Consider the following 24,147-nt stretch of genomic DNA (forward strand, 5'->3'; position numbering starts at 1 on the left):
GATTCACACAGCTCCCAAGAGGTAGGACTTATACTAGGATCTATGTCTCTAGGGATCTCAAAGAGATCTCAAAGAGTATGTGCCCTCTGTGTGTGTGTGTCTCTGTGTGTGTCTGTGTGTGCATGCTTGTGCAACATGCACACATGTGCACATGTGCAAATATGGAATGGCAGAAATATTTGTGTGCTAACCACAGCCTAGGTACAGTGCTAGGCATCTTATCTACATTAACTTCTTAATCATTATTAATCATTTTATTTATTTATTGAACACTGTGTTGGACACATTTGCATTATCTCATGATGTAGGTGGCACTGTTATTCCCATCAGACAAATGAGAAAACCAAGGCACAAAGGCAAGGAACTCACCCAAGTTCACAGAAATGGCAGAGGAAGGCAGAGCTGGGCCTCAAACTCATGTTCTTCTAATACAGCCATTAAGAGAATGGACACTGGAGCAAGGCTCTGCACAATCTGTTCCTGTTGTTGTGAATGGGGTAGCTCATGTTTGTTACTAGTTGCCTGGCAAACTGCCGGCTCCTGATACACACCGGCCCTGATTGCTCCTTCCAACCTGACCTGCAGCTGTCCAGGTACCTTCCACTCCAGACTGGCTGAGGCCCCTGAGCTGCTTCTGCCTTTGAAAGGATAAAATGAAGCTTTGTAGAGAAAAATATGTCCATTTTATTGAGCACAACAAGGAGCATGAAGCTGGAGGGAGTGGGGCGAGAAAACTATGGAAGGACAAGAACGATGCACCGGACTTCCAGGGAGGCAGGATTGGAACTCCTAGCTGAAATGAAAATAGTCAGCTTCCAGTGTACTTAATTAGGGATGTGTGGCCAGGGTGATGGGTCCTTGCAGCCCCTAGTCATGGATTTCTTTCTAGTCCACTTTGAAGGGTGGATTGAGATTGAGGCGGGGGCCAGGGGAGGGTCTGAAATGTTCTGGGAGTGGGCTGGTGGGTCTCAGTGCAGCGGGGAGCTAATCCTGGAGTTAAGGATTAGAGCTTTGGGGCCCCCCGCTGGGAGCTGCCTGGTGTTCATGCAGATGGGCAGGCAGTTATGACAATGAGCCCAGTCTGAGGCAGGAGTGAGTGTGTGCAGAGTGGGGAGTCTGAGTAGAGGCTTCATATGGCTTTGCTTGGAGAAGGTGGCACAGCCTGGCCAGTCCACTAAGCTTTTCACGACAAACAATACAGACCCAGGCGAGCACTATCTACGCACACTGCACAGAGCCACGGCACGTAGGGTGTATGGAGGGGCAGAGAGCAGACAGGTCAGGGAGACCTGGAAGCCGGCAGATGCCGATCCTCCTGCCCACAGCTTCAAGGAGCCTCCTCAGGTCTTGGGACTTCCTCTGGGGCCCCTGTGAGGGTCTGCCCCCCGGGCAGCGGCAGGTTGCTGTTCCAGTTCAGAGCCCCCTCCTGCCAGGCCCTGCGCCACTTGTTGGCCTTCTGCCCTCTGCAGGGTAGATGCCAGGTTTGGATGGGCAGAGAAGAGTTGGACATGTTCCCTGCAAAGGAAAGGTGTTCAGAGTGTAGGTGGGGCTGCTGTCACTGTCCCCTCAGAACCATCATTTCAACCCTGGGGTGGGGCTTTCCCTCTGGAATAGAAGCCCTTCCTGAGCCCCGCATCCGGGTTCCCCAGCCTCTAGGCCTCACCTGAAAACTATAGTAACACAGGCCTGGACTCCAGGGATCACATAATGAGACAGACCCCAGTCTGCCCTGCCCGGCAGTGGGAACTGCCACCGGCTTTAACTGGCACCATGACCTCTGATTTGAAGTTCCTGGAAAGGAGACAGCAGAGGCCTTGAATTATTTGAGGGAGGAAGAAGGAAGAGCTGGGGGTGGAGGTGGGGGATGTTCTCTGTGCCATGGCATCTGTCCAGCTCTCCTTTCATGAGCTTCACAAAGTTCAAGCTCCTGTAGAGAAGACAAGACAACCCGCGTTCCTACCCCTTTCTTCCCCAAACATGGAGGTCCTAGAAACTCAGGGAATCTAATGCACACCCCCACATACACATACAGTTTTCTGTGAGCTTTTATAATCTCTGTTGCTTCACCCCACGACATTTACAGTGTCTCTGTGGGGCAGGCTGAGCAGGTCAATACGCTTCAAACAACCCATTTTGCAGCTCAGCAAGCTAGAAAGGGAGACACTCACTAGTTGTCAATGGCCTCACAGTCAGTGAGTGGTAGGGACAGGCCTAGAAGCAGCCCCTTCCCCTCAACCAGGCTCTTCCCACTCTCAGAGCTGCCTTTGAGCAGAGAAGAGGCCTTGTTATTAATTTCTTTCAGTCAGTCCTTTTGCTGGGGTTCTTTCAGACCTGGTTGAGCACAGCTAAGGCTCTGTTGTTGGCTGAAAATACCTACTGTTTTTTGTTGGCCTTTTTGAGGAGTGTGGGCTCGGAGCAGTAGGAAGACTTTCCCTTGTTCCCAATGCTCAGGCAGCTGGAGCAGCAGCCACAGGGCCCAGTGGCTAGAGGCCCCTGGTGCATGGGCACAAGGCTGCTGCTGATGCGGAGGGAGCCATTGACCAGACAGTTGAGGGACCTGCCACCGGGGACCACAGACTGAGGTCCGTGCTGGCAGGGCATCTGGGTCAGTGTGGGGAGTGGGGCGCTCTGGTCCAGGGCTGGTGCTTCTGTGATGGTAATCTCAGGGGAGCCGGGTCTAGAGACTTCTGAGGCTTGCAAGGCGGGTGGCCGGTTCTCGACCTCGGGGCGGGTGCCGGGGCTGTGCAGGTTCATATGGAGCTTCCGCATGTGGTGCACCACGGCGGCTGCATTGAAGGCTTGCTAAGGAGACACAGCATCCTTAGAGACCCAAGGGGCTCAAGAGTGTCTCCTTTCCCTGTGGCCTCTTGAAGCTAATGTGCCCACTTATCATTTAGGGGGATCAGGGGCTCTCTATTGCCTGAAGGGATGCCCTGAGGTAGGCTCTTCCACTAGCCCCCACCTAGCCCAGCCTCCAGCACCCCTCTGCTCCCCACTCCCCAGCAGAGGACAGCTCACCCTCCACTTGCTCTTGGCAAAGTTCTTCTGGATCTGGAGGCTGACAGATGGGTAGATGTCCCGGTGGAGAGCTGTGTTTCCATTGATCCTGTGGATGCAGGAGGGGTCCCTGGCTACTGGGTAGCTGTGGACACTCAGTCAAGGGGTGGGCAGGGGGCTGTGAAGGTAGGTCCAGGTTCAAGCTGAGTAGAATGCCCCAGGAGAAGGCTGATTCACAATAGGAAAGGGCTACAACCAGGGCTTTTCTGCTCCCATTGGGCAGGTCATAATGGGCTTATACTTTGGTAAAAACTAAATATTTTAGAGCAGGGTTGGCAAACTATGGCCTATAGGCTAAATCTACCCATTGTCTGTGTTGTCTAGTCTGGTCCCACTGGAATGCAGCCATGGTTATTCATTTAGGTGTTTTTGTGCCAGACCAGCAGGGCCCAGTAATCGAGTAGTTGTCACAAAGACAGTATGGCCAGCACAGGCTTTACAGGAGATATTTATGGACCCCTGCATCACTGGGCACTTGTGATATTACTATGCTTTAGTTCCAAACCTTGCTTGCAACTAGCTCCTCCTGAAGCCATCCTCAGTGAGGCCATCTGATACATGATGCCCTTTCCCCTCCCCTTAGTCTCTTACTCACTTGGATTCCACAGACACTTGCCATGTGCACAGTACTAGGACAATTACTAAAGGACCCAGAGAAGTGAGAGAAATGAACCCCAATCCCCAAGAGCCCACAATCCAGGGCTGTGGTGGTGTTTCATGCCATGGACCAGGGAAGGTGACAGTAAGCTGCATAATTAATAAAGGGGAATGAGGAGGTCTGCATGGATTGCAGGAGTCACAGACTTCTGGGAAGGGATCCCGACTTTCAAACATGCAACACAGAGGGCAGGAGGTGGTATGATCTCAGAGGTGGTATGATCCAAAAAATAGTTAGGAAAGAGCTTGGACAAGAGGGTAGAGAAGGACAGGAAGAGAAGTATAACTTTAGGTCTATCTGGAACAGAAGGTGGTGTGTTAGAAATCTTGGGAAATGAACATGGAGATAAAGGGTCAGATTAGGGAAAATTTAGAAAGACCAAGAAATTTAAGCTCACTATGGCAGGAAATGGGAAGCTACTTCAAGTAGCTTGGGAAAAAATTTCTTCACATGGAACAGGTTTGATCTTAGAGTCAAATGATGCTCTTAAGAACATAAGATGGGGGGTGGGGGAGCTGGGGATGTGGCTCAAGAGGTAACGCGCTTGCCTGGCATGCGCGGGGTGCTGGGTTCGATTCTCAGCACCACATAAAATAAAAATAAGGATGTTGTGTCCACCGAAACCTGAAAAATAAATATTAAAAATTTCTCTCTCTCTCTCTCTTAAAAAAAAAGAACATGAGAGGGTTTTTTTTTTTTTTTTTTGAGCAACTAGTACTGAGCACTGCACCACCTGGGAGTCACCAGGACACCCAGGGCTGCTGAATGACAGCGCCTGCTGTGTCTGCCTCCAGAATTGACTGGATAACCCAGCTGCCACTCCTGGGTCAGAACCTGCTTGATTAAATGCTATTTGCACCTCCACCTGGACGTGCTCCTGGATGTCTCCACCGTCAGGGGCTCAGGGCAAGCCAGTTCCAAGAAACCACCATGTGGATGAGTCAGGTGTCTTTGGGAACCACAGGATGAGAATTGAGGGTTCACGCTGTTTCTCACTCACCAGGGGTGCCTCAAGGCCTTCTCGCAGGTATACCGCTCATTTGGGTCCTTCTCCAGCAAATGGCAAATAAAATCCTTGGCTAAGGGGAGCAATCAGACACACGACAGCTAAGGACCAGATTTCATGACTGATGTAAATTCACTTCCGGGCTGGTGGGTGGCAGTGAATGCATCTTTAGCTAATCTTCCAAAGAGGCAATTTTAAGAGTCTTAAAAGAGGAAAAAAAAAAAAAATCCAAACCACCTCATAACAACCCACTATAAACTCCCAAGAAGAGAGGCTCTGAGCTGCGTCACCCACACAGCACTGCAGAAACCTTGCTAGTCATGAGGCACCAGGGTGCTTGCACTCCATGTGTGCATGCATTTGCACAGATATATGGGCCAGCACTAGCACATGGGCACACACGTGAGTGCTGGCTCATTCCATTTCTGATCTCCATTTCACAGACACAACAAGCGTGTATGATCACCTTCTCATATGAATAGACATTGTGTGCCCTGTCCTGGTATCTAAGTGCTTGGTTTTGCCACATCTGGCCTGAAACTCTTCTCTCTGCCTGACTCTGCCCTTCCAGCCTCTCATCTAAAGTTCATCCTTTTTCCCGCCCCTCTCATCAGACACACTGTTTCCACCTGTAAGAAAATAAGAGCATAAACCTTAAATAGTTTATCTGGCCTTTGAACTAGATGAAGATTTCTCGACTTTCCCTGGTAGCCTGTTTTATAAGATCTCCGGGGACTTGGAAGAACCAGGACTGTCATCCTTCCTTAAGATCTTTTCTCTTGGCAGCCTCTGCCTTGAGCCTGTTATCTTGTCCTTCACACCCTCTGGCCTTACCTGACTCAGAAATGTCATCCCAGAATGGAGACTCGAACTCATAGTAGCCTTCTTTGATCTTCTCAAAAAGCTTCGACTCTGTTTCTTCATAGAAAGGAGGGTACCCACACAGCCTGCAGTGGGACAGGAAGGAGGTACACTACTGAGGTACACCCCCTCCTCCCTGGGTCAGTCTCTCTCCTACCCTAGTTCGCACTGTACTCACGAGGGTGGGGGCATAAGGGTCCCAAACCAGCACTGTGACAGGATGTGGATCTACCTCTGATTCAGCAATGACACCGGTCCCATAAAGACTTTGTGCAGGAGCCCAGGCCTTTGTACATTATGTCCCCCAACCCTTTCTACCTCTCCCGGTACTTCCTCCGACTCTTGGATGCCCTGTACAAACTATCTTTGTGAAGGCATGTGGAATGTCCTCCTGAATGTGATTTTCATGAGGGATTTTTTTAGGCTGCTTTGTTCGTTGTTCTACTCTTTAGCACTTAGCCCAGAGATTGACTTAGAGTAGAGAGTGAGTCTTTGTTGTATAAACGAAAGCACCAGAATAATTATTCAACATAAACTGAGGAAATAGAGAACTGAATCCACACTAAGGGGTAAATGTCTAATAGCGGATTATTTTAAGATTATTTTATTATTTTTATTTTATTATTTTATTCTTAAGAGCAAAGCCTGCTACAGGCAAGGATAGATGTGGGGAAGAGGGGGTGAACAGGTCAGGAAAGGGAGAGCCCTAGAATGTAAGGACAAGAGCAAAAGGCAGAGGCCCTGACCAGCTTTACTCAGTCTATGGTTTTGCCCTGGGAGACTAGGTAAGGGAGAAAACTGAGATGCAGGGATGCTGGGTCCACCTGGGCTCCCAGTCTGGCTTGACCTCTTGCTGGTTCCAGAATGGGACTTGGCATATTTATATGCAACAAATGGAGGTGGGTGCAGGAGGAGGGAGCACCAGGTGGTTGAGCAGTGGGTGCGTGCTGAGCTCTGCTTCATAATGTGCTGGAGATTAGGACCAAGCAACCTTTGGAGTTGTGTGCATGAGTAAGCATGCATATGTGTGCATTCTCACACGCACTTGCTTTGGAGGAGGAACTGAGATGGGGAGGGGAAGAGAGGGGTGGGCAGGCTTCAAGATTTCCCAAAGTCTGAGCCAATGCCAGCTTCTACTCACAATATGTAGGTGATGACGCCAATGGACCAGCAATCCACAGCCTTGCTGTAGGGTTTCTGGGCCAGCACTTCCGGAGCTGCAGCAAACCAATGTCAGAGTCAGGGCTGGGGGGCGAGAGAAGAGGGCTGTGGAGTGGGGGCTGGAGGTCAGGAAGAAGCTTAGAGAAGGGAACAAGGATAGCTCAGGGGATGGTATTGTTTCTGTGAGACTGAAAATTCCCCAAGAGCAGAGGAAGACTAAGTCCTAGGAAGACTAAATCCTCCTATGAAGAGAGACTGTGCCTCTTCCATTGGACTGGGAATTCCCATGTGACAGGCTCTATGACTCCTCCATCAGACTAGGGATCTCTGGAGCTAGTCCTCCCTTATCATATATGGAGTACTCTCTGAAAGTAGGACCATTGTCTTCCCAGCCAGATAGGGGATCCCCAAGGCAAGGGTAGCATCTTTCCCTTCACACTGGGAGAGCCCCAGGTAGGTGCTGGGAGAGAGCTTCCACTTTCCCCTGGAAATCAGAGGCGGAGTCTCCTCATTAGTTAGGAGGTTCCTAGAGAGCAGACAGTAACTTTCCCATCTGAGTACCTTCTGAGAGCAGGGGCTTTGCCCGCCATGAAGACATGGACGAGGTCTATCCTTTGACTGGGAGCCTGGGGCAGTAGAGAGCTGCCTTCTGTGTTTATCCTAGATACCTCGGCTTTGTATCCACTGGAACTCAATATCTTTTGGAGTAATTGACCTCCCTTTGTGGGAGAGAGTAGGTTCCCACTCTGCTTCCCATTTTCTAATTGCAAACAGATGATGATTGCCTAAGAGGAAATGGGCAGGAGTGATATTCTGTCTCAGCTTCCTCCCGCAGAGATCCCAGAAATGCTTTCACCAGGCACCCTGCCTGCTCTTATCTTTTCAGGATCCCTGGAAGCCCAAAGGTCTGCTTGGATGGCATGCCCCACCTATGCCAGTTCCCCAGAGGGCTTCCTTGGGTGTAAATTGAAGGGGCCCCTAGGTAGGTTCTCTAGGCCCAAACTCAACATCCCATGCTTCTAGGCTCCCCTCACAGTTGGAGGGTGAGGTTTCCTCTAGAGTGTGAGAGGGATCGGGGTTAGTGCTCAACCCCTGAGCTCTCTACTGATCTTTGGGTTTGTGATCTTGTTCCTGGTTTTAGTCCTACTGGAAAGACAAAGACAGAGATCTGTCTGCAGGGGTGATAGTCAAAGGATAGCTTGAGGGCTGGAGAGGGCTTAGGGGTAGGCTGTCTTTAAAAATGTCAGATTTGAAAGAAGTAGGGGTAGTTCTGGAGACAGATGGATTGGCTGGTCCTGAATCTCATAAATGAATGCTCTACCCGGGTAACTCCAAAGGGGAACCCTGACTCCTCACAATCACCCCTCTCTGTGACTTACATCCCTGTGGTTGAATATAGTCAACTGGTCAACCTCCTTCCTGCCTCCAGACTCACCCACGTAGCCTGGGGTCCCACAGGCGGTGGACATGACACCACTCTGTTCCATCTTGGACAGACCAAAGTCTGTGATCATGATCTTCGAATTCTCTTCAGGGGTGAGGTACAGCAGGTTTTCAGGCTGCAGGAGAAGGAAATGTGTGGTATAGGACACAGTCCCTTGAAACACATCTCTCTTTCTCTTTAATATAATTTCTTAGGAAGCTCGGCCCTGGGCTCCTGTCTCTGAGGCCAAGCTCATCTTCTCCCATTCCCCCTTCCTTCCTTTAACCTGTGCCCTCACTTCTGTACCCCAGAACTCTGTGTTTTCCTTATGGTCCTGACTTTGCTTATCCTTGTAACCCTTCTCCCTTCCCTCCCAACTACCTCACGACCATCTGATTTTTGAGGAAACCAATCTTTGGTTAATTCCTCTGACCTCACCAAAGTCTACCATGATGCCTGGTGCCATGTAGACCCTCAAAAAGTACTTGTTGCTCTTGATTTCACTGTGATTATTTTGATACCTTAAATAGAGGAAGGCACAGTCCAAAGTTCAGGAAAAACCTGAGGTGCAAACTAACAACCATTGTTTAGCCACCCAAGACTTGTTTAAGGAATCTGAGGGCAGAAGAGGCCTGGGGAGTCCAATTGGTCCAATCCTCTTTTTTTGATAGCACCTCGACTTCTCACAATTCAGGTGTCTTCTGAAAGGGTCCTTCCCTGTTTCCCACTGGGTGCTTAGGCCTTGGCACCTTTAAGTCTCTGTGGACGATGCCATTCTCATGGAGGTATTTCACTGCTGACAAGACCTGCTGGATCACCAGACTGGCATCCTTCTCTGTGTAGACGCCCCGCTCCAGGATCCGGTCAAAAAGCTCCCCTCCAGAAACACTGTGGGCAAAGGGCAAGAACAGGAATCCAGTTCTTCACGCAGGTCAGTGGGATGCCAGTGTGTTTGCTGTGTGGCCAAGGGAGATACAGCTGAGACACAACAGGAAGGTGCCCAGGAACTGTGATTAGAAGGGGAGGGGAGGCCCAATCCAGTCTCTGAACAACTCCTCAGGTGCCTGGTGTGATGTAACTAGGGAATCATTTCTCTGAGCCAAGTTTCTCTCTGGGAGCTTCCTTTATAATGCAAATGTCCCTGTTTGGGGTTGCAAAAGAAGCCAATAATCCCTTACTGTGCACACATTCCTTATCTGTCTTCCTTTCTGGCCTGGGACACAGGAAGCCATTATGAATGAGAGAAGTGACATAGAAATTGGGCAAAATAGGAAAGAAAAGGTTTGAAAAATGAGACATCTCTGCTTATATCAGGATTTCGTTCCTCGTTTTGGGAAAATGGACTACCTAAAGCTGGAATCATAGGTGGGGCCATAGAAGTGGCATCGTGTCTCGGGATACAGGGGGCATATCAGCAAGTCCAACCTCCCATCTCTTGAATACCATCGACACCATTTTTGTCTGAAAGTTTTTTAGTCTGCACTGTAACACGTAAGTGTCAGAGAACTCACTACCTCTGATGACAAAGTGTTTGGTTTCTTAATATTTCCATGTATTATGTTGAAACCTGATGACCTTTAATTCTTTCCAGAAGACACAGATTCCACCCATTGGGACCACACAGAACAAGCAAAACATCTTTTTTACAAGAATCGTTTCAAGTATGTGGAGCTGGTGAAATGCTCTCCTGAGACCTCCTCTTCTCTGGGATGAACATCCCTGAACTGTTTTGAACATAATCTGGGGTTCTGATGCTCTCACCATCCTGGCCCCCATTTCCACTGTTCCATGACATTAGTTGTGGCTCTGCACAGCTGACAGCACCACGTAGCAATGGAGGAATAGAATGTACCCAGTCAAACCCATACCATTGTGCTCTCCTTGTTTCTGTCTCTGGGCTCTGGGCTCTGTGATAGGAACTAGAGGCTCCCAAGAAAGATGTTCCTTGAATACAGCTACGAACACCTGACTATGAATGGCCTGGGTCCTGGAGGTGCCCTTAGGAGGCTTGGTGGCTCCCAAGTGACACCTAAACCTGCCCGCCTCCTTGTCTCCCTTTAGCCTGTAGAATACCTTTATGCTCATCTTGTTGAATTGGCCTCCTGAAGGTGCCACTGGGTCCCTGCTCACTGGTTATTGTCACTTTGGGCCCTTCCCACCTCCATCCCTTGACTGCCTGCTTCTTCTCTTTCCTGGGCTTCAGTGAGCCAATAGTTAATCAAATTAATGCACTGAAGTTTCTGAAGAGTTGGCTCATCAGTCAAAACCCATGGTGCCCAGCCATACTGAGTTTGCAGAGTGGCGTGTGTCTATGGGAGTTCTGTGTGTGCCTTTTAGACACCATAGAGGTGTCTTTGAACCCAAGGCTGTGCCGTGGGGAGCACTGACCAACCCACACGCAGTCACCATCAGGCAGAACTCTATGTGGCTATGACAGCAACAGAGACCTTTCTAATGACATTCTATTTCTGTCCTACAGATGGATACACACAATACAGTTTTTAACTCTGAGTGGATTGCTTTTGAGAAAGTCTTTCTTTATATTGAATTGAAATCTATCTACCCTGTGCCTTCTACTTCCATAGTAGCTTTACCCTGAAATGATGTTAATACATTTGCTATCCAGTTGATTGACAAAGACTTGTCAAAATGGACTCCAGTCATGGCGTCAGAGAAGGGTTCTGGTGGCCCATGCTGTATGTACCTGGCGTTACCCCTTCCGTTGCTGCATTGTGGGGAAGTCCCAGAACGTCTCCGGGACGGATAGGGAGGCAGAAGAGCACAGACAGCTCTTTTCCCACTTGTAGGAAATATTGTGATGACAGGAAGCCTGTTCTGGTACATACCAACTCAATAATCAGCCCCAGATTTACTCCTCAGCTCACACAGCACGCCTGTGACCAGGGGTATACAACTCCAAAAGATGTCTTAGCAATTCAGAACCTCTCGGACTAATTCTGCTTTTGTTTTTTAGTTGCCATGTTCTCACCACTGACCAATCTCCTCTGAGCCTCCCAGGCTCCAACAGGCCTCTGTGGAGGAGGGGGGTCACCTTTCACTTACAGCTGCATGACCAGGTAGTAGTGAGTGCTGCTCTCGTAGATGTCCTCCAGGGTCACGATGTTCTCATGCTTGATCCTGGGAAAAAGTAAGCGTCATAGTCAGAGGTATGTGGTTCAGGTGGTCTGGACAAAGAATGCAGCCCCAGCTCCAGAGAGTCTGCTAGACACTCTTTATGGCAGTATTTAGAAAGACTGGTTCCTGGGGGAGCTTTTGAAAGAAGTCGGCTGTCATAAAGTATCCCCAGAGAAAAGATTCCCAGGGTGGTGTTTGATCCACATTGATTGAATGAATAATTGATTGTTATGCTTTCAAGGAACAAATGTTTCAGTGTTACTTGAGGATTTTTATTAAACTTTAACGAAAGACAAAGTCTAAAGAGCCTAGAAAAGGTTCAGGATGTAGCTCAATGGTAGAGTCTGTGCTGAGATTTTACTAGGATGTGAGGCTCTGGGTTTGATCATCAACTTCAAACGAAGGAGAAGGAGAAGGAGAAGGAGGAGGAGGAGGAGGAGGAGGAGGAGAGGGAGGAGAAAAAGAAGAAGAAGAAGGAGGAGGAGGAAGAAGAAGAGGAGGAGGAGGAGGAAGAGGAGAAGAAGAAGAAGGAGAAGGAGAGGAAGGAGAAGGAGAAGAAGAGGAAAGAGGAGGAGGAGGAGGAGGAGGGGAAGGAAAAGGAGGAGGGGGAGGAGAAAAAGAAGAAGAAGGAGGAGGAGGAGGAGGAGAACAACAATGGAGGACTAAGGGGTACCCAAGAATTGAGGAAGACTAAAGGGTTCCTAATGCCAGGTTATTCTACAAAATGGATATCCATCTCTCTTTCAGAAACACTGCATGGAGAAAGTATAACAGCAGGAGAGGTGTAGGTGAGCTGAACTCCCTCTTGGGTAACCATGGGAAGTTGTTGAAAATTTATTATTCCAGGATGTTTTGAAAAACAAGGAAGACACTTATTTTCTGTGTGATGTCTTAGATCAGTAATTCTCAACCATGGGATATTTTACCCCTCAGGGGACATTTGACAATAAAGACATTTTTGATAATCAGCGTGGGATGTGCTACTGGCACCTAGAAGGTGAAGGCAGAAATGCTGCTGGACATCCGACATGCTTGGGACAGTCCCCAACATAGCTCAGAATGATCTGAAGTGTCAGTCGTTCTGGGAAACCCTGCCCTGGGTGACCTTTGTCTGTGATTACTCAGAGACTGAGTCAAGTGGATTAATCATGTTAGCTGAGGGGCTTGGCTCTCCAGGCGGCAATTCTGGGCATGCCCGGGAGGAGGAACATCTTCAGCAAGCTTTACTCATGGCTGTGCAGCACGGGGACTAAGTCCTTAGAATCTGGGCCTGAGTTCACAACCGAATCAGGCGCTTACTAATTAGATAACATTAACTAGCTTTCTCAAATCTTCTAAGCCTCATTTTTCTTGTCTGACAAATATATTTCTCTCATAGGATAATAATGGGACTAAAAGAGATAATGCATCAAAAATGCTAAGTATAGTGCCTGGAGAAGAGCAAATACATAACCAATCATATCCCTCTGATTTAAGCTAGTGTTAAAAACACAGACCTGGTTGCACTGATGTTTCTCTCTACTTAGTGACATTCGTCCAATCTCAGATCATCATTCATGCTTTTCTCACTGGTCAACTGCAAACCCAATCACTTCTCTTTCTGAACTGCCTCTTGCCTCCAGTTTTCTTGTTACCATGAGGTCCTGCCACTACCTTTGCTTTTCCTCATTCTATGTCTAGACTGTTGTGAAAGTCCTGTCATTGGTCTCCCACCCTCTGGCTGGTCTCCTCCAACTCATCCTCCACCATGCTTCTGAGGGATGGCTCCCAAATACTCCTCTGATCATATGACTCTTTAAAATCCTTTTGGGACTTCTCTCTGCCAACAGAATACAGCTGATGTTCTTTATCATGGCATCAAAAGAAAATCCTTTGCAATTAGGCCCCATTTAATATCTTAGTTTCATCTCCTTTCCCTTGATGTTACTCATTTCAAATTTAGGGACTTCTAATGCTCAGTTTTCCCTAGTAGCCCTTGAACTCTAAGATTCTACGCTCATGTTTGTGTTACTCTCAGCCTGGACTTCTTTTCTGGACCTCCCCTCTTGCCCTTATAAAATTTTACTCATCCATCAATTTCCTTCTTTGAAAATGTACCTAATAATTCGTGAAAGCCAGTAGGTAAAACAAATCCTATGTCCTCCACGCCCCACCTTCTGTTAGTGTGCCTCCCTTTGGATGGGGTTAGAGTTTGTTATGGGCAACTCTGTCTCCACTTGGAAAATGTGACTTTCTGAGATTAAGGAATTTTGTCTGTCTTTTTGTCCCAATCCCATGTGCCTAACATACTTTTGACACATAGTAGGGGTTTCTCAAGGGTTTGTGGTAAAAATCTTATTGCAAACTTTTTTTTTTTTTATTGTAAACATTTGATGATTTGTTAGTGTCACCAATGGTTACATGACAGTTGGGGTGCTGAACCTGCATTTGTTTTTGATCAAACTGAAGCTAATTTCCGAGTCTCATGCTGTCTCCTTAATTATTGATTCTTCTTGGTGCTGGCTATCAATTGACTTTTGTTCCTTTGGGCTAATTACTCTCTGGCCTACATGCAAATACCAACTCTGCCACTAGTGGGTTTGCTAGTCAATTTTCTGGGAAAAAAAAAAATCAGCCAGGGCAGCTGTCTGACTAAATTTATCTGATTGACCAAACTGACCCATGGTCTCAAAGGGAGCAGTGTCTTTGAGTGTGGCAACATAGCCCAGTTTTTCCTCAAAGCAATGAATGAAGGGCACATTGTGATCCCACAGTTGCACCACCCAACCAACCATAAGAGCCACTCACTTTTTCAACACAGCAATCTCATTCTCCAAGCTGCTGTCCCGGAAGGCAGGTGACTTCTTGATGCACTTCAGGGCAAAGAGCTTCCCAGTCACCCGTTGCTTCACCAGGAAAACTTCCGAAAATGCTCCTCTGAGAGGGGAAGAGGCCAAGAGATAAAACTTAGTTCTGAATGTCTAGAGAACATTCTGGAGGGTATGTGATGGTACGGTGGGCCTGGGCCAGCTGCATGGATGGCAGGACTACCTGACATGCCAGGCTACCTTTTCCTTCGTGGGTCATGTGGGAAGGAAAAGACCCCATTCCGGGCGTAGGCAGGGGCTTTTCCTGTTTCCATAACTGGGGGATGACTTCCAGAGACTCTCCCTCAGCTGTGGCGATTTCTCCACTAAGCAAGTCCATGAAAGAGAGGCCACTGCCGGGGCCATTCACTTGCAAGAAGGTGCAGTGTGGCCCGTTGGAGTGGCAGTGGTGGCAGCAATAGAGGAAAGACTCAGACACAGTGGGGTGGGGAAGACCAATGTATCCATCTTAGATGGTGATAATCTCTGAGAATCAGACGGCTGAGCACCTTCTCATTCATTCAGTGGGTTCTGCAAAGACTAAAGACACAACCCTGCAGCTTCTGGGGCAGACCCTGAAAACAGCAGATGGAACCCAAAGGGAAAACAGGGTAGAATTCCAACTTGCGGGCTTCTTCATTTGCAGGGGATCTTCTAGAGACCCGGCAGGTAAAGGGCCAGGGATGTGGCTCCGTGGTATGGTGCTTGCTTAGCACACAGGAGGCCCTAGGTTCGATCCCCAGCACCATGAAGAAGAACAGTAGCTAAGCTGAGGGTGGATACTGGAGCCTGATTGTCCATGTTAGAATCTCAGGTTTGGGGGCAGGTTGATACTTAATTTCTATATTTAGTTTCCTCATCTGAAAAGTGGAAACATTGTTAGACCCTGATCTGTAAGGTTGGTTGTATAGAAGATTAAATAAATTAAATATGTAAGGTGGTTAGCAGCATTTCTGACATCTATTAAAGCCATATGTATTAGCCAGGCATGGTGGTGCAGCCTGTAACCCCAGTGACTTGAGAGGCTGAGTCAGGAGGATCTCAAGTTTAGGGACAAACTGGGCAATGATGTGAGACTCTATCTCAAAAAATAAAAAGAGCTGGGGGTGGGTGGTGTAACTCAGTGGCACAGTGCTCCTGAGTGTAATCCCCAGTACCCAAAACCCAAACCCAAACTCCATATGTGTTGGACACTATAATTATTCTTAATTTGAATAAAATCATGGAGAATACCTAACTATGCAAGAGGAATGGAATGTAAATGAGGGAAGAGCTGAGCCACCGTCTCCCCTGCCATCTGGGAATCCTGGAATGAAGGCCCAGCCACAGTCAAGCTTTTGCAAGGACTTTGAAAACCTGCATTGGAAAAATACGTGGCACTTCCTGTGTCTGGTTCCTGCTCCTTTGCTGCACAGAGCTCATTTGGGCTTCAGGGCTTGCTTGTGCATTCATTCATTTGCTTATCCCTTCAGCCGAGATTTATTGAGCACCTACTGAGTCTTAAACATTGGAGATAAAAAACGGAGATTCCCATTCTTATGGGGTCTGTAGACCAGCAAGGAGCACAGACAAGTAAGCAATTCACATTCAGTTTGAAAAAAGGCTTTCAGGCGTTCAGTGAATCCTCCTCTAACTGATGGAAGCTCTGTGAGCGAGGATCTAGTATGAGAGAGAGACACATGCACATAAGGATGACATATTATGAGACCACAGAAAACCTGTACTTAATGTGGTATCCTGTGGGCAGCGGTTGGGCAGGTTGTGCACAATTTCAACAGGTGCTATTCACCTTGTGGCCCGTATATATGCTCACAGGATAATTATTACAATATTTTCCTCCCAGAAGACAAAAGGAGTGCTGGGGAAGGGGCACCTTTGTCTTAATTTGTTCAAAATGACCCATTGGGATAGCCAAGGAGCCCTTATAAAATTTTACTCATCCATTAATTTCCTTCCTTGAACATGTGTCTAATAATTGGAGGTGATATATTTATCACCTCCGATTTAAGAATAATCTGAGCTCAGTTTTAAGGGATAAATGAACCTAGTGGGGGAGTGGGGAAGAGTTGGAAGTGTTTCAGGTGGGAGCGGAGAGGAAGCATGAGAGAAAGTGTGGAGGGGCTGGAGGTGTAGCTTGCCTGATTCCCTTCTAGCATTGGCTGAAGGGTGGAGGGACCATGGAGGTGAGGAATGGCACCATCTGTGAAGTCTGAGGCAGGGTATAACGGAAGGTGAATGAGGATGGCACCAGGCCCCATGGTTGGATGTGTATAGAAAATGCTCAATAAATACTTGCTGAAGGAATGGATGGTTTAGTGCATGGAGGGCAAGTTGGGGTCAGGAAAGGATTAGTTGTGTGTTCTCATCCTGGACTCCATTTTCCTAATCTATAAAGTGACAATTGAGCTACTCGGCCTTAAAGATTTCTTCCCGCTGTGACATACTAGAATCCACCTTCAGAGTCCTATCTATCAACCCGAACCTCTGGAACCACACATGGATGGTCCCCTGATTTCAGAGCTGGGGCTTGCTGGGGAACGGCATTAAATAAGGGCCTTCAGTATGCCCAAACCCGAGGGTACCATCCACATGGCACCATCTGCATGTGGGATCACCTGGAGTTTTGTGGTATTATGGCAATTTGAGAGGGTGTTACTGTTGTTCTGTCTCAGGCTGCTTTAGTCCTGCAGGTGGCTCCATTGAGGTGGGGTGAGGCACAGGAGGAGGACTAGAGGGCTTTACCCTGCCACTGCCAGGGTGGGGAGCAGAGAACTAGTTTTGAGCAGTCAAGATTGCCTGTGTCAGAAGGTAAAACAGGCAGGGGATGTAGACAGAGAAGACACAGAAGAGGTGACATGTCATGGTATTTGTAACTTGTTTATAAATAGTTCAGAGAAATATGTGTATGTATAAAACAAATGCATCCCTGAGCATCCATGGGGCACTGGCTCCAGGACCCTTTAGGATACCAAAATCTGTGAATGGTCAAGTCCCGTCTATACAATGTTGCAGTTTTTGCCTGAAGCTTATGCATACCCTCCTGTAGACTTTAAATAATCTCCAGATTACTTATAATATCTAATGCAATGTAAATTCTATGTAAATTATTGTTATCATATATTGTTTATGGAATAATAATGGGGAAAAAATCTGAACAGATTTTTTCGGTATAGATGAGAGTTATTTTCTGAAATTTTTTTTTTTTTTGATCCGTTGTTGCTTGGATCTGCACACATGGAACCGGAGAATACAGGGGATCCACTTGTATAAGGAAATGTCAACAACTGTTGGATTTAGGTGGTGGGTATATTGATGTTCACTTCACCTTTTCTTTCTGTTTAAACATATTCACAGTTAAAAGCTGGAGTGATAAGCTCTCAGATGACCCCAGTGTCCCTTGAGGTTTAGCTGTTTCTACAGTAGACCTGTTGAGCTCCTACGGGGGCCGCGTCTGTCTACTGACAGTCCCACAGCACAAGTTTATAGCAGACGTGGATAAACTCTCCTCAACCTGGCCTTCCTTCTCCCCGTTTCCCTCCATCTGGGGATGCTTAACAAATCATTTCTGATTCACTCATGAGCCTTATCCCTCTCTCCGCCAAAACCCCCTCTCTCTAGCTAACTGTGTCTTGGCAAGGGCCCCTGATGGAAGGCCGGCACTCTGATGACCAGCACCACTGCTGAGAAGATCCTCAGCAGTGTGGCAGAACCTGGCAATCTGTGCCAGGAAGACCCAGAGGGCTCTTCTTGGCTATGCCTGGCTCCTCTCTGCAGCGAGAGCGAGGGCATCCGTCCTCATCTGCTGTCTCCTAGCCAGGGCAGAGTGCAGCCCACTGGGCCAGGACTGGCTAAAGGGAGAGCTTGCCCCATGAACACTCCTCCCTGCCCAGGCCCAATTAGCCCCGGCTAATTAGCTGACCAGCTGGGCCTCTGAAGAGGTGGGGGCCCATGGCCCCGAGCTGCTGCCTGCCTGCGTCAGAGACTGCAGCCTCCTGGGGGAGAGGCACGACTAAGTGGAGAGTCAGCTCCAGAGAAGCCGTCTGGCGACTGCCAGCTCTGTGATCCTCGTCAAGGGGCAAGCACAGGCGCCTGCGGGCTGGTAGGAGTTTGGACAGTGGCAAAGCCCAAGCACTGAAACACAGAGAAGAGAGGAGGTGGGGGCCCCTTCCGGTGTGTGTGGCCCACACCTCTCTAGTCTCAGAAGCTCCAAATCGTGCAGTGAGATTGGCTTGATCACTGATGGGGGAAATGAGGAGTCCCCGGAAAGTTCTAGGATCACTGAATCTCCAGAAGTGCTCCCCAATTCCTCTTTTGCCAAGGAGAGAGGGAGGTCTCTGGGTGTAGCTCAGAGGGATGCAGAACCTGAGGGAAAGGGGCTGGTGATCCCTGAGGACTCCAGGGCACTAAGTCATCCCAGGTCTTAAACAAACCTTTCCCTCATGCCACTTGCCCACCCCCAGGCCACAAAACTCCCCCTAGGCCCCTTAGAGTCACAGAAGCCTCAGTCCAGTTCACCCATTGCTGCTCCCAGAACAACTCCCCCCAGCACCTCCCCAAGCCCTCCCGGGGCTCCCACTCCCCAGGACTTACGACCCGAGCACTTCCATGAAGATGAAGGTTTTCCGGATGTTGGTGGTCTGTTTCTTCCAGGAACTGCAGTCATCTTCTTCCTTTCGACCCATCGCCTCCAGAGTTGAAGCTTCTGGGGATGCTTTGTTGGAGGGAGGGAGAGGGGAAAATATTCTGATCAACTCGTTTCTCAAATAAGATGGGAACAGGTTGCAAAAGAACCTAAAATACATCCTTTATGTAATGGCCAGAAGGAAGGGTTGAGAGCAAAACATGGATCATTGACAAAAATAAGAGTATTCTCCCCATTGGTTTTTAAAAACCGCTACAACGAATTTATTGAACACCTGCTACATGAGCATCATGCTTGCTACATGATGGAGGAGTCTAGAGTCCTGTAGTGGAACCCTACTTTGTAACCTGTGCGTTAATTGAGGCAACAGTGTGCACGGATCTAGAATAACACGGGGAAACCCACCTCCAGGGATCTGAGATGAGTGAGGCGTTTCCTGTGTTACCAAAATGATCACCAAGATGTTTACTCAGACTACAGAGCCAGCCTGACTCCTTTCTAACTTCACAGCTCTGCCGCCGCCGCCCCCCAACTCTTCCTCCTCCTCCTCTCTTCTACCTGTTATAGCTTAAATAAACGAGATTATATTTTCTCTGCAGCTCCTACAACATCCAGCACAGTGCTGGGTAAACAGTTATTCATTAAAATCTGTATTGAGTTGTATCCTAACTCTGCCAGAGTTCTGGATTACATATTCATTCAGCAGACCACACATAGTTATTTAGCACCTACCATGTACCCACTGCTGGATACGTAACAATGGACAACTTAGATGATGGCCCTGCCCTTCTGGATCTGCCAGTCAAAGGAGACAGGCAATGAGCAAGCAAACTCATGCATATGTGTTCCCAAGGTGCCGGGGAAACCTGGATTCAGGATTACTGAATATCTGGGGGATGATGAGTGACATATTTCTATCAAAGCCCTCTCCACCCAAACTCCTTGAACTTGACAGGGAAGTAGGAAAATATGTTTAATGACTGCCCTTCTCACACATTGCCTTCCATCCCCACTTTTAAAAATGCAGAATCTCCGAGGTCTTCTGATAACCTCAGAATAAAAAGAGAGTTTGTGCTGTCACAGCTGAGCATCAGGTGAAGAGCACAGGTTTGGAGGCCAACCTGATTTTGACTCCTCCCTCCATTAGTTCTTGACCTCCTGGAGTCTGACAGGCAGAGATTGCTCTGAGCAGAAAGAACTGTTCAGGATAGGGGGATATCTTAGCCAGATATTCTGCAGCTGCTGAGCTCCAAATCCAGCTGCTTCCACTTATCAGGCTGCTTGGCATTTGGAATGCACGACTTCCCACCCCACCAGGCAGTAAAAATGGGGGAATAAGAAGGTTTCAGTTTGAACTTGTCTGCTTTAGCATACCACTCTTTTCAGGTATTAGGATCTTGCTTAGCTGACCCAGCCTCCAGGGGTAGCTTCTTCTTGGGCAGACACACTGCAGCTGGGAAGTCCTGAAGAATGCAGGGGATTTGGGTGAAGTATTGGATGGGATGTTTAAAGGGGCAAACCTCTGTCTTTCCTTCTGCACAGAGCTACAGAACTGGGGCTACTCCTTTCCTAGGTGAGGGGCCACCAAGAGCCTGGTCTAGCTCCTGGGTCCCTGGCTGTGCCCATCACGCCCCCTTCTGGAGCCCGGTGTAATGACTGCCTGCTCTTCAGGAGGCTCCACCACCTCATTAGCAGATCTGTACTCACTGTTCCTTCTTTCCCATGGCTCTGAAATAGCTTTAAAAACATAGTATTCTTAGCCGAGGCCATGGAAAACATCTTTCCCGCCCACCCCTCCTCCCATACACTGAATCCTAACAATTTAGTTTCATCATCGGAGCAATGTGGAAAACACAGGGACCCAGATCTAACCTCCCCCTCCGTCTCCCAGTGGCTCTTTGTTCCCACCCCTCCATAACCTCAGAGAAACCTCCTCCAGGACCCCCGCCTGGTACAGGTCTAATGGTGGAAAGGGGTGGCGCACGTTCCCTGGCTGCACCCTGCTTCTTTCTGCTAAAGCCCTCCCCCCCATCTCTTGACTTCTGTAATCTAGGCCCTTTCAGAGGAAAAGAAAAAAAAAAATTCTAAGAAGCATGAAGCTCCAATATTGCTCTCATTTGCTTCCAAAGCACTCCCCGCCTCTCACTCTATTTCCGGTAACAACTTCCACTGGGTTTCAGAGCTCAGGGGCAGCCGCTGCAAACTTCTCTGAGGCTTAGGGCTGGTTTCACATCCACGGCCCAGGAGATACCGTGGACTTGGTGTTCCTGGCTGGTTCAGGCTCTCAGTCCTCATCAGAGGAAGACCCTCCTGAAGGCTCTGAAGAAATGGCTCTGGACAAAGAAAATGATCTAATTCATAGGACGATCTTTGAGCTGTAGGAGTCATACTCCTTGGTTCAGCAAGCATTCATGGAATACCTAGTGTGTACACCTGGACTAAATGCAGACATTCTGGTGCTATGAGCCTGACTTTAAAAGTACTTACAATCACGTTGCAAAGACCAAACCTAAGTATACAGGGGTATAAATAAACAAGGAAACCACAGACAGTCTGCTTAAAAGACAGGGACCATGTGCATCTCAATTCTGAATCCCAGTGTCTATTACTGTGCCTGAATGAGTGAATGAGGAAGATGGCCCTGCAGAGTTGGTCAGGGAAGGGTTTTAGGCTTAAGATGACATGGAAGGGCAGTGGGGGTGGAGGCTGCAGATACATTTTTTATATTGCTCTAGAGAGGAAACTAGCAAGAAGATCTGTATTCTGGTACAGAGAGTGGCAAACCCTCCCTTTCTCTCTCTCCCCGCACCCCTACTGTGAGACTTTGCCTGTTACCCAGCAGCAGGAGAGGGCAGAAGAGTCATAGAAGGCATAATTGTCTTGGCTTTTTGCCATCATCATCACTTCACAGACGGAGTACATAAGGCCTGGGGTGTCCACTTTTTGGTCGGCAGAACTTTGCTGAGACACTTGAAGAGGCCCCTGCTGACTGTTCTACCCGGGCCCTCCCAGACAAGCTGATCCTTTCTTCTGTAATACACATGACCATCTGAAATCCCCCTGTTTGAGGTCAGCATCCTCACTAGAAAATAACTCCACACGGATGAAGACGGTCTGTTTTCTTGTCTTCCTCTGGCTTAGCACAGTGCCTCGCTCCTCGTTAGTGCTCAATCAAAGACCTGGTCTTCCTGGCCTCTTGGGGAGCATTTTGCAGCTGGGGGAGGAGACTACAGAAAGAATGTTCTTCCTGAAGGACTGGCAGGGCAGGCTTAGGGTGGATACCGCCTCTGAGTGCAGCCCTTACTCTGCTTCTGGGGCAGGCCGTCTGATCCTTGGTGGCAGCTGGTGATGAAGAGCTGGTGAGAGATGCTTGGGCCCTGAGCCCAGGAGGCAGGTGGCCTTCACTCTCCTCTCCTTCCCTGGCTCCATTTGGTCCCGGGAGCATCAATGGTCCCAGATAGAACTGTCAGGTAGATGAGATGTGTCTGCAGTGGTCTCCTGATTGCCACCACATAACCCAAAAGTGTCATGACCCCATGCTGCCTGGACCCTCTCTCTGGACTCTTACTTCTGTAGCCTCCCTACTAAATTTCCTACTTGGATCACCAGCATTTAGGACTCTGCTCTGAGATGTGTCTTAAAGAAATAGCTGTTAACCTTTTGTTATGATATCCCAGAGTCCCAGGGGCATCACATTGTAATCCAAAGGCATTCATTCCAATCCATTGCAATGTATATGCAACGAAAGAACAATCATAGTGCTCCTAGACTGGGCATGGACAAGCCAAAGAGATGGGCATAGGCACAGAGAGAAAGTTGGAGCAGCACCTCAGCAGTCCTAAACCCACAGATCATGGCTCAGTTCCACCCAGGGGGAGAGCTGCCGTGCTTTTTTCCAGTGCTCTTGCTTAGGACTTCTAAACAAAGAGGGGTGAATCGCTCTGGGGCAGAGTGAGCAAGTCTCATTGGCTTTCAGAGCTTGCCGGGCTTATACTCATTTCAGAAGAATCTGCCCACCCCAAGACTGCTTTATACTCTTTGCTTTCTGGGTTTTTCATTTCTAGGGAGCAAGACTCCATAGGGTCTGTGGGCTTTGGGAGGAAGGTTATCAGTAGGATCATCTTTAATAAGAAAGTGCTCTCTACCTCCTGACTGGGGCACACAAAGTCATAAAAATATAGACTACACCAGATTATAAAGGGGTAAAAGGCTAACGTTGGGAATTTTTCTTGCCTTGGATCCATGATTTCCTGAACTCTGGTCCACATTAGACTTTGTAGCATTCTTTGAGTTAAGAGGCACACTAGAAAAAAGCCAAGCTTTGGCACAGTCTTGATTCAGCATCGAGCAACTGTGCAGCCCCAAGCGGATCATTATACATCTCTGAGTTTATTTTTTTCTTTAGTCAAAAAAAGGAGAGTGAACTAAATTAGGGTTCCATGAAGTTTGATTTTTAGAATATTAGTCCTGGAAGGCTATCTATGAGAAAGGCAGATTCACTGTCCTATGGTCTCCCTTCTTAGAGATTCATGATCCACATTACTTATTAAAAGTTCTGAGGCCTGGGGATGTGGCTCAAGTTGTAGCACACTCGCCTGGCCTGCGTGCGGCACTGGGTTTGATTCCCAGCGCCACTAAAAATAAAATAAAGATATTGTGTCCACCTAAAAACTAAAAAACAAACAAACAAACAAAAAAAACCAAATATAAAAAAAGTTCTGAGTTCTACTAAAGACACCTACTTAAGGTGGCTTAACGTGGAATTTCCTAAATTTAGTGATGGTAAAACTCTTTCCTTTTTAAACACCTGTTTTCAGAAAGGGGAGCTGGGATTGCTCAGAGCCTACTCTGGAAAATGCAAATGAGACCATCACTAATGCTTTGTGGTTGTTCATCTTTTGGAGGAATATATGAAATTTCTAGCAGCCCACTGCCATCAGTCAGTGCCCTCTTCAGTGCCACACACACGTGGCTGGGCCCATCCAGCCTTCAGAACTTGTTTACAGCTCATGGGTTGCAACCCAGGGCCATGTCAGCTATCCAGAGCTCAGGCTCTGTTCCCCAGAGGTTCCTGAGGAAGTCTCCCAGCAGAGACTTCTGCCTGGAGAGGAACTCCACAGACCATTCCCTTCACCCTCCCAGCCCTCGTGCTAACCCTGCATTCCAAGACCAGAGCCCCATGCCAGTTTCTGCTCACAGAATAATTGAGCAAGAAACTCTTTCAGTTGCTGACGGCAGTTTATTTTAGGTGCAACTGAAACCAAATCGTTCCCTCTGCAGTAATAAGCCAGAATTCATGCATTGCTTAAGATTTATAATGTGCTTCTCATAGAGGGAATGAAGCCCATTCTCAAGAGT

At 48.1% G+C, this 24,147-nt stretch overlaps 1 protein-coding gene across 3 annotated transcripts; it reads right to left on the reverse strand.

The window, feature by feature from the left end:
- Window positions 1-1,700: 1,700 nt before the first annotated feature.
- Camk1g (calcium/calmodulin dependent protein kinase IG) lies at window positions 1,701-18,829 on the reverse strand. 3 transcript variants are annotated; one of them, XM_077802716.1, is made up of 12 exons: window positions 18,738-18,829; window positions 14,089-14,217; window positions 11,230-11,304; window positions 8,916-9,054; window positions 8,156-8,302; window positions 7,289-7,307; window positions 6,724-6,799; window positions 5,556-5,668; window positions 4,716-4,794; window positions 3,019-3,106; window positions 2,378-2,802; window positions 1,701-1,791 (listed from the first exon to the last, which is right to left on the reverse strand). In XM_077802716.1, the coding sequence occupies exons 1-12, from the start codon at window positions 18,827-18,829 to the stop codon at window positions 1,701-1,703; spliced, it is 1,473 nt and encodes a 490-aa protein (XP_077658842.1). The 3 variants fall into 3 exon arrangements, with proteins under 3 accessions (XP_077658842.1, XP_026243273.2, XP_077658843.1); XM_026387488.2 differs by lacking the exon at window positions 7,289-7,307 and having other exon boundaries at window positions 8,179-8,302; XM_077802717.1 differs by lacking the exons at window positions 2,378-2,802; window positions 3,019-3,106; window positions 7,289-7,307 and having other exon boundaries at window positions 8,179-8,302.
- Between the last annotated feature and the right edge of the window lie 5,318 nt (window positions 18,830-24,147).

The sequence above is a fragment of the Urocitellus parryii genome, chromosome 9 (genome assembly GCF_045843805.1).
Source record: "Urocitellus parryii isolate mUroPar1 chromosome 9, mUroPar1.hap1, whole genome shotgun sequence".
NCBI classification, from domain to species: Eukaryota; Metazoa; Chordata; class Mammalia; order Rodentia; family Sciuridae; genus Urocitellus; species Urocitellus parryii.

Bases quoted from the DNA above. Each gene is read 5' to 3' on its own strand.
- Camk1g (XM_077802716.1), bottom strand. From the start codon at position 18,829: ATGGGTCGAAAGGAAGAAGATGACTGCAGTTCCTGGAAGAAACAGACC. The intron at 8,303-8,915 runs GTGCCAAGGCCT...CTTCTCCTGCAG, and splicing joins TCGTCCACAGAGACTTAAAG to CCTGAAAACCTGCTGTACCT. The intron at 5,669-6,723 runs GTGAGTAGAAGC...GTCCCACTGCAG, and splicing joins GGCGTCATCACCTACATATT to GCTGTGTGGGTACCCTCCTT.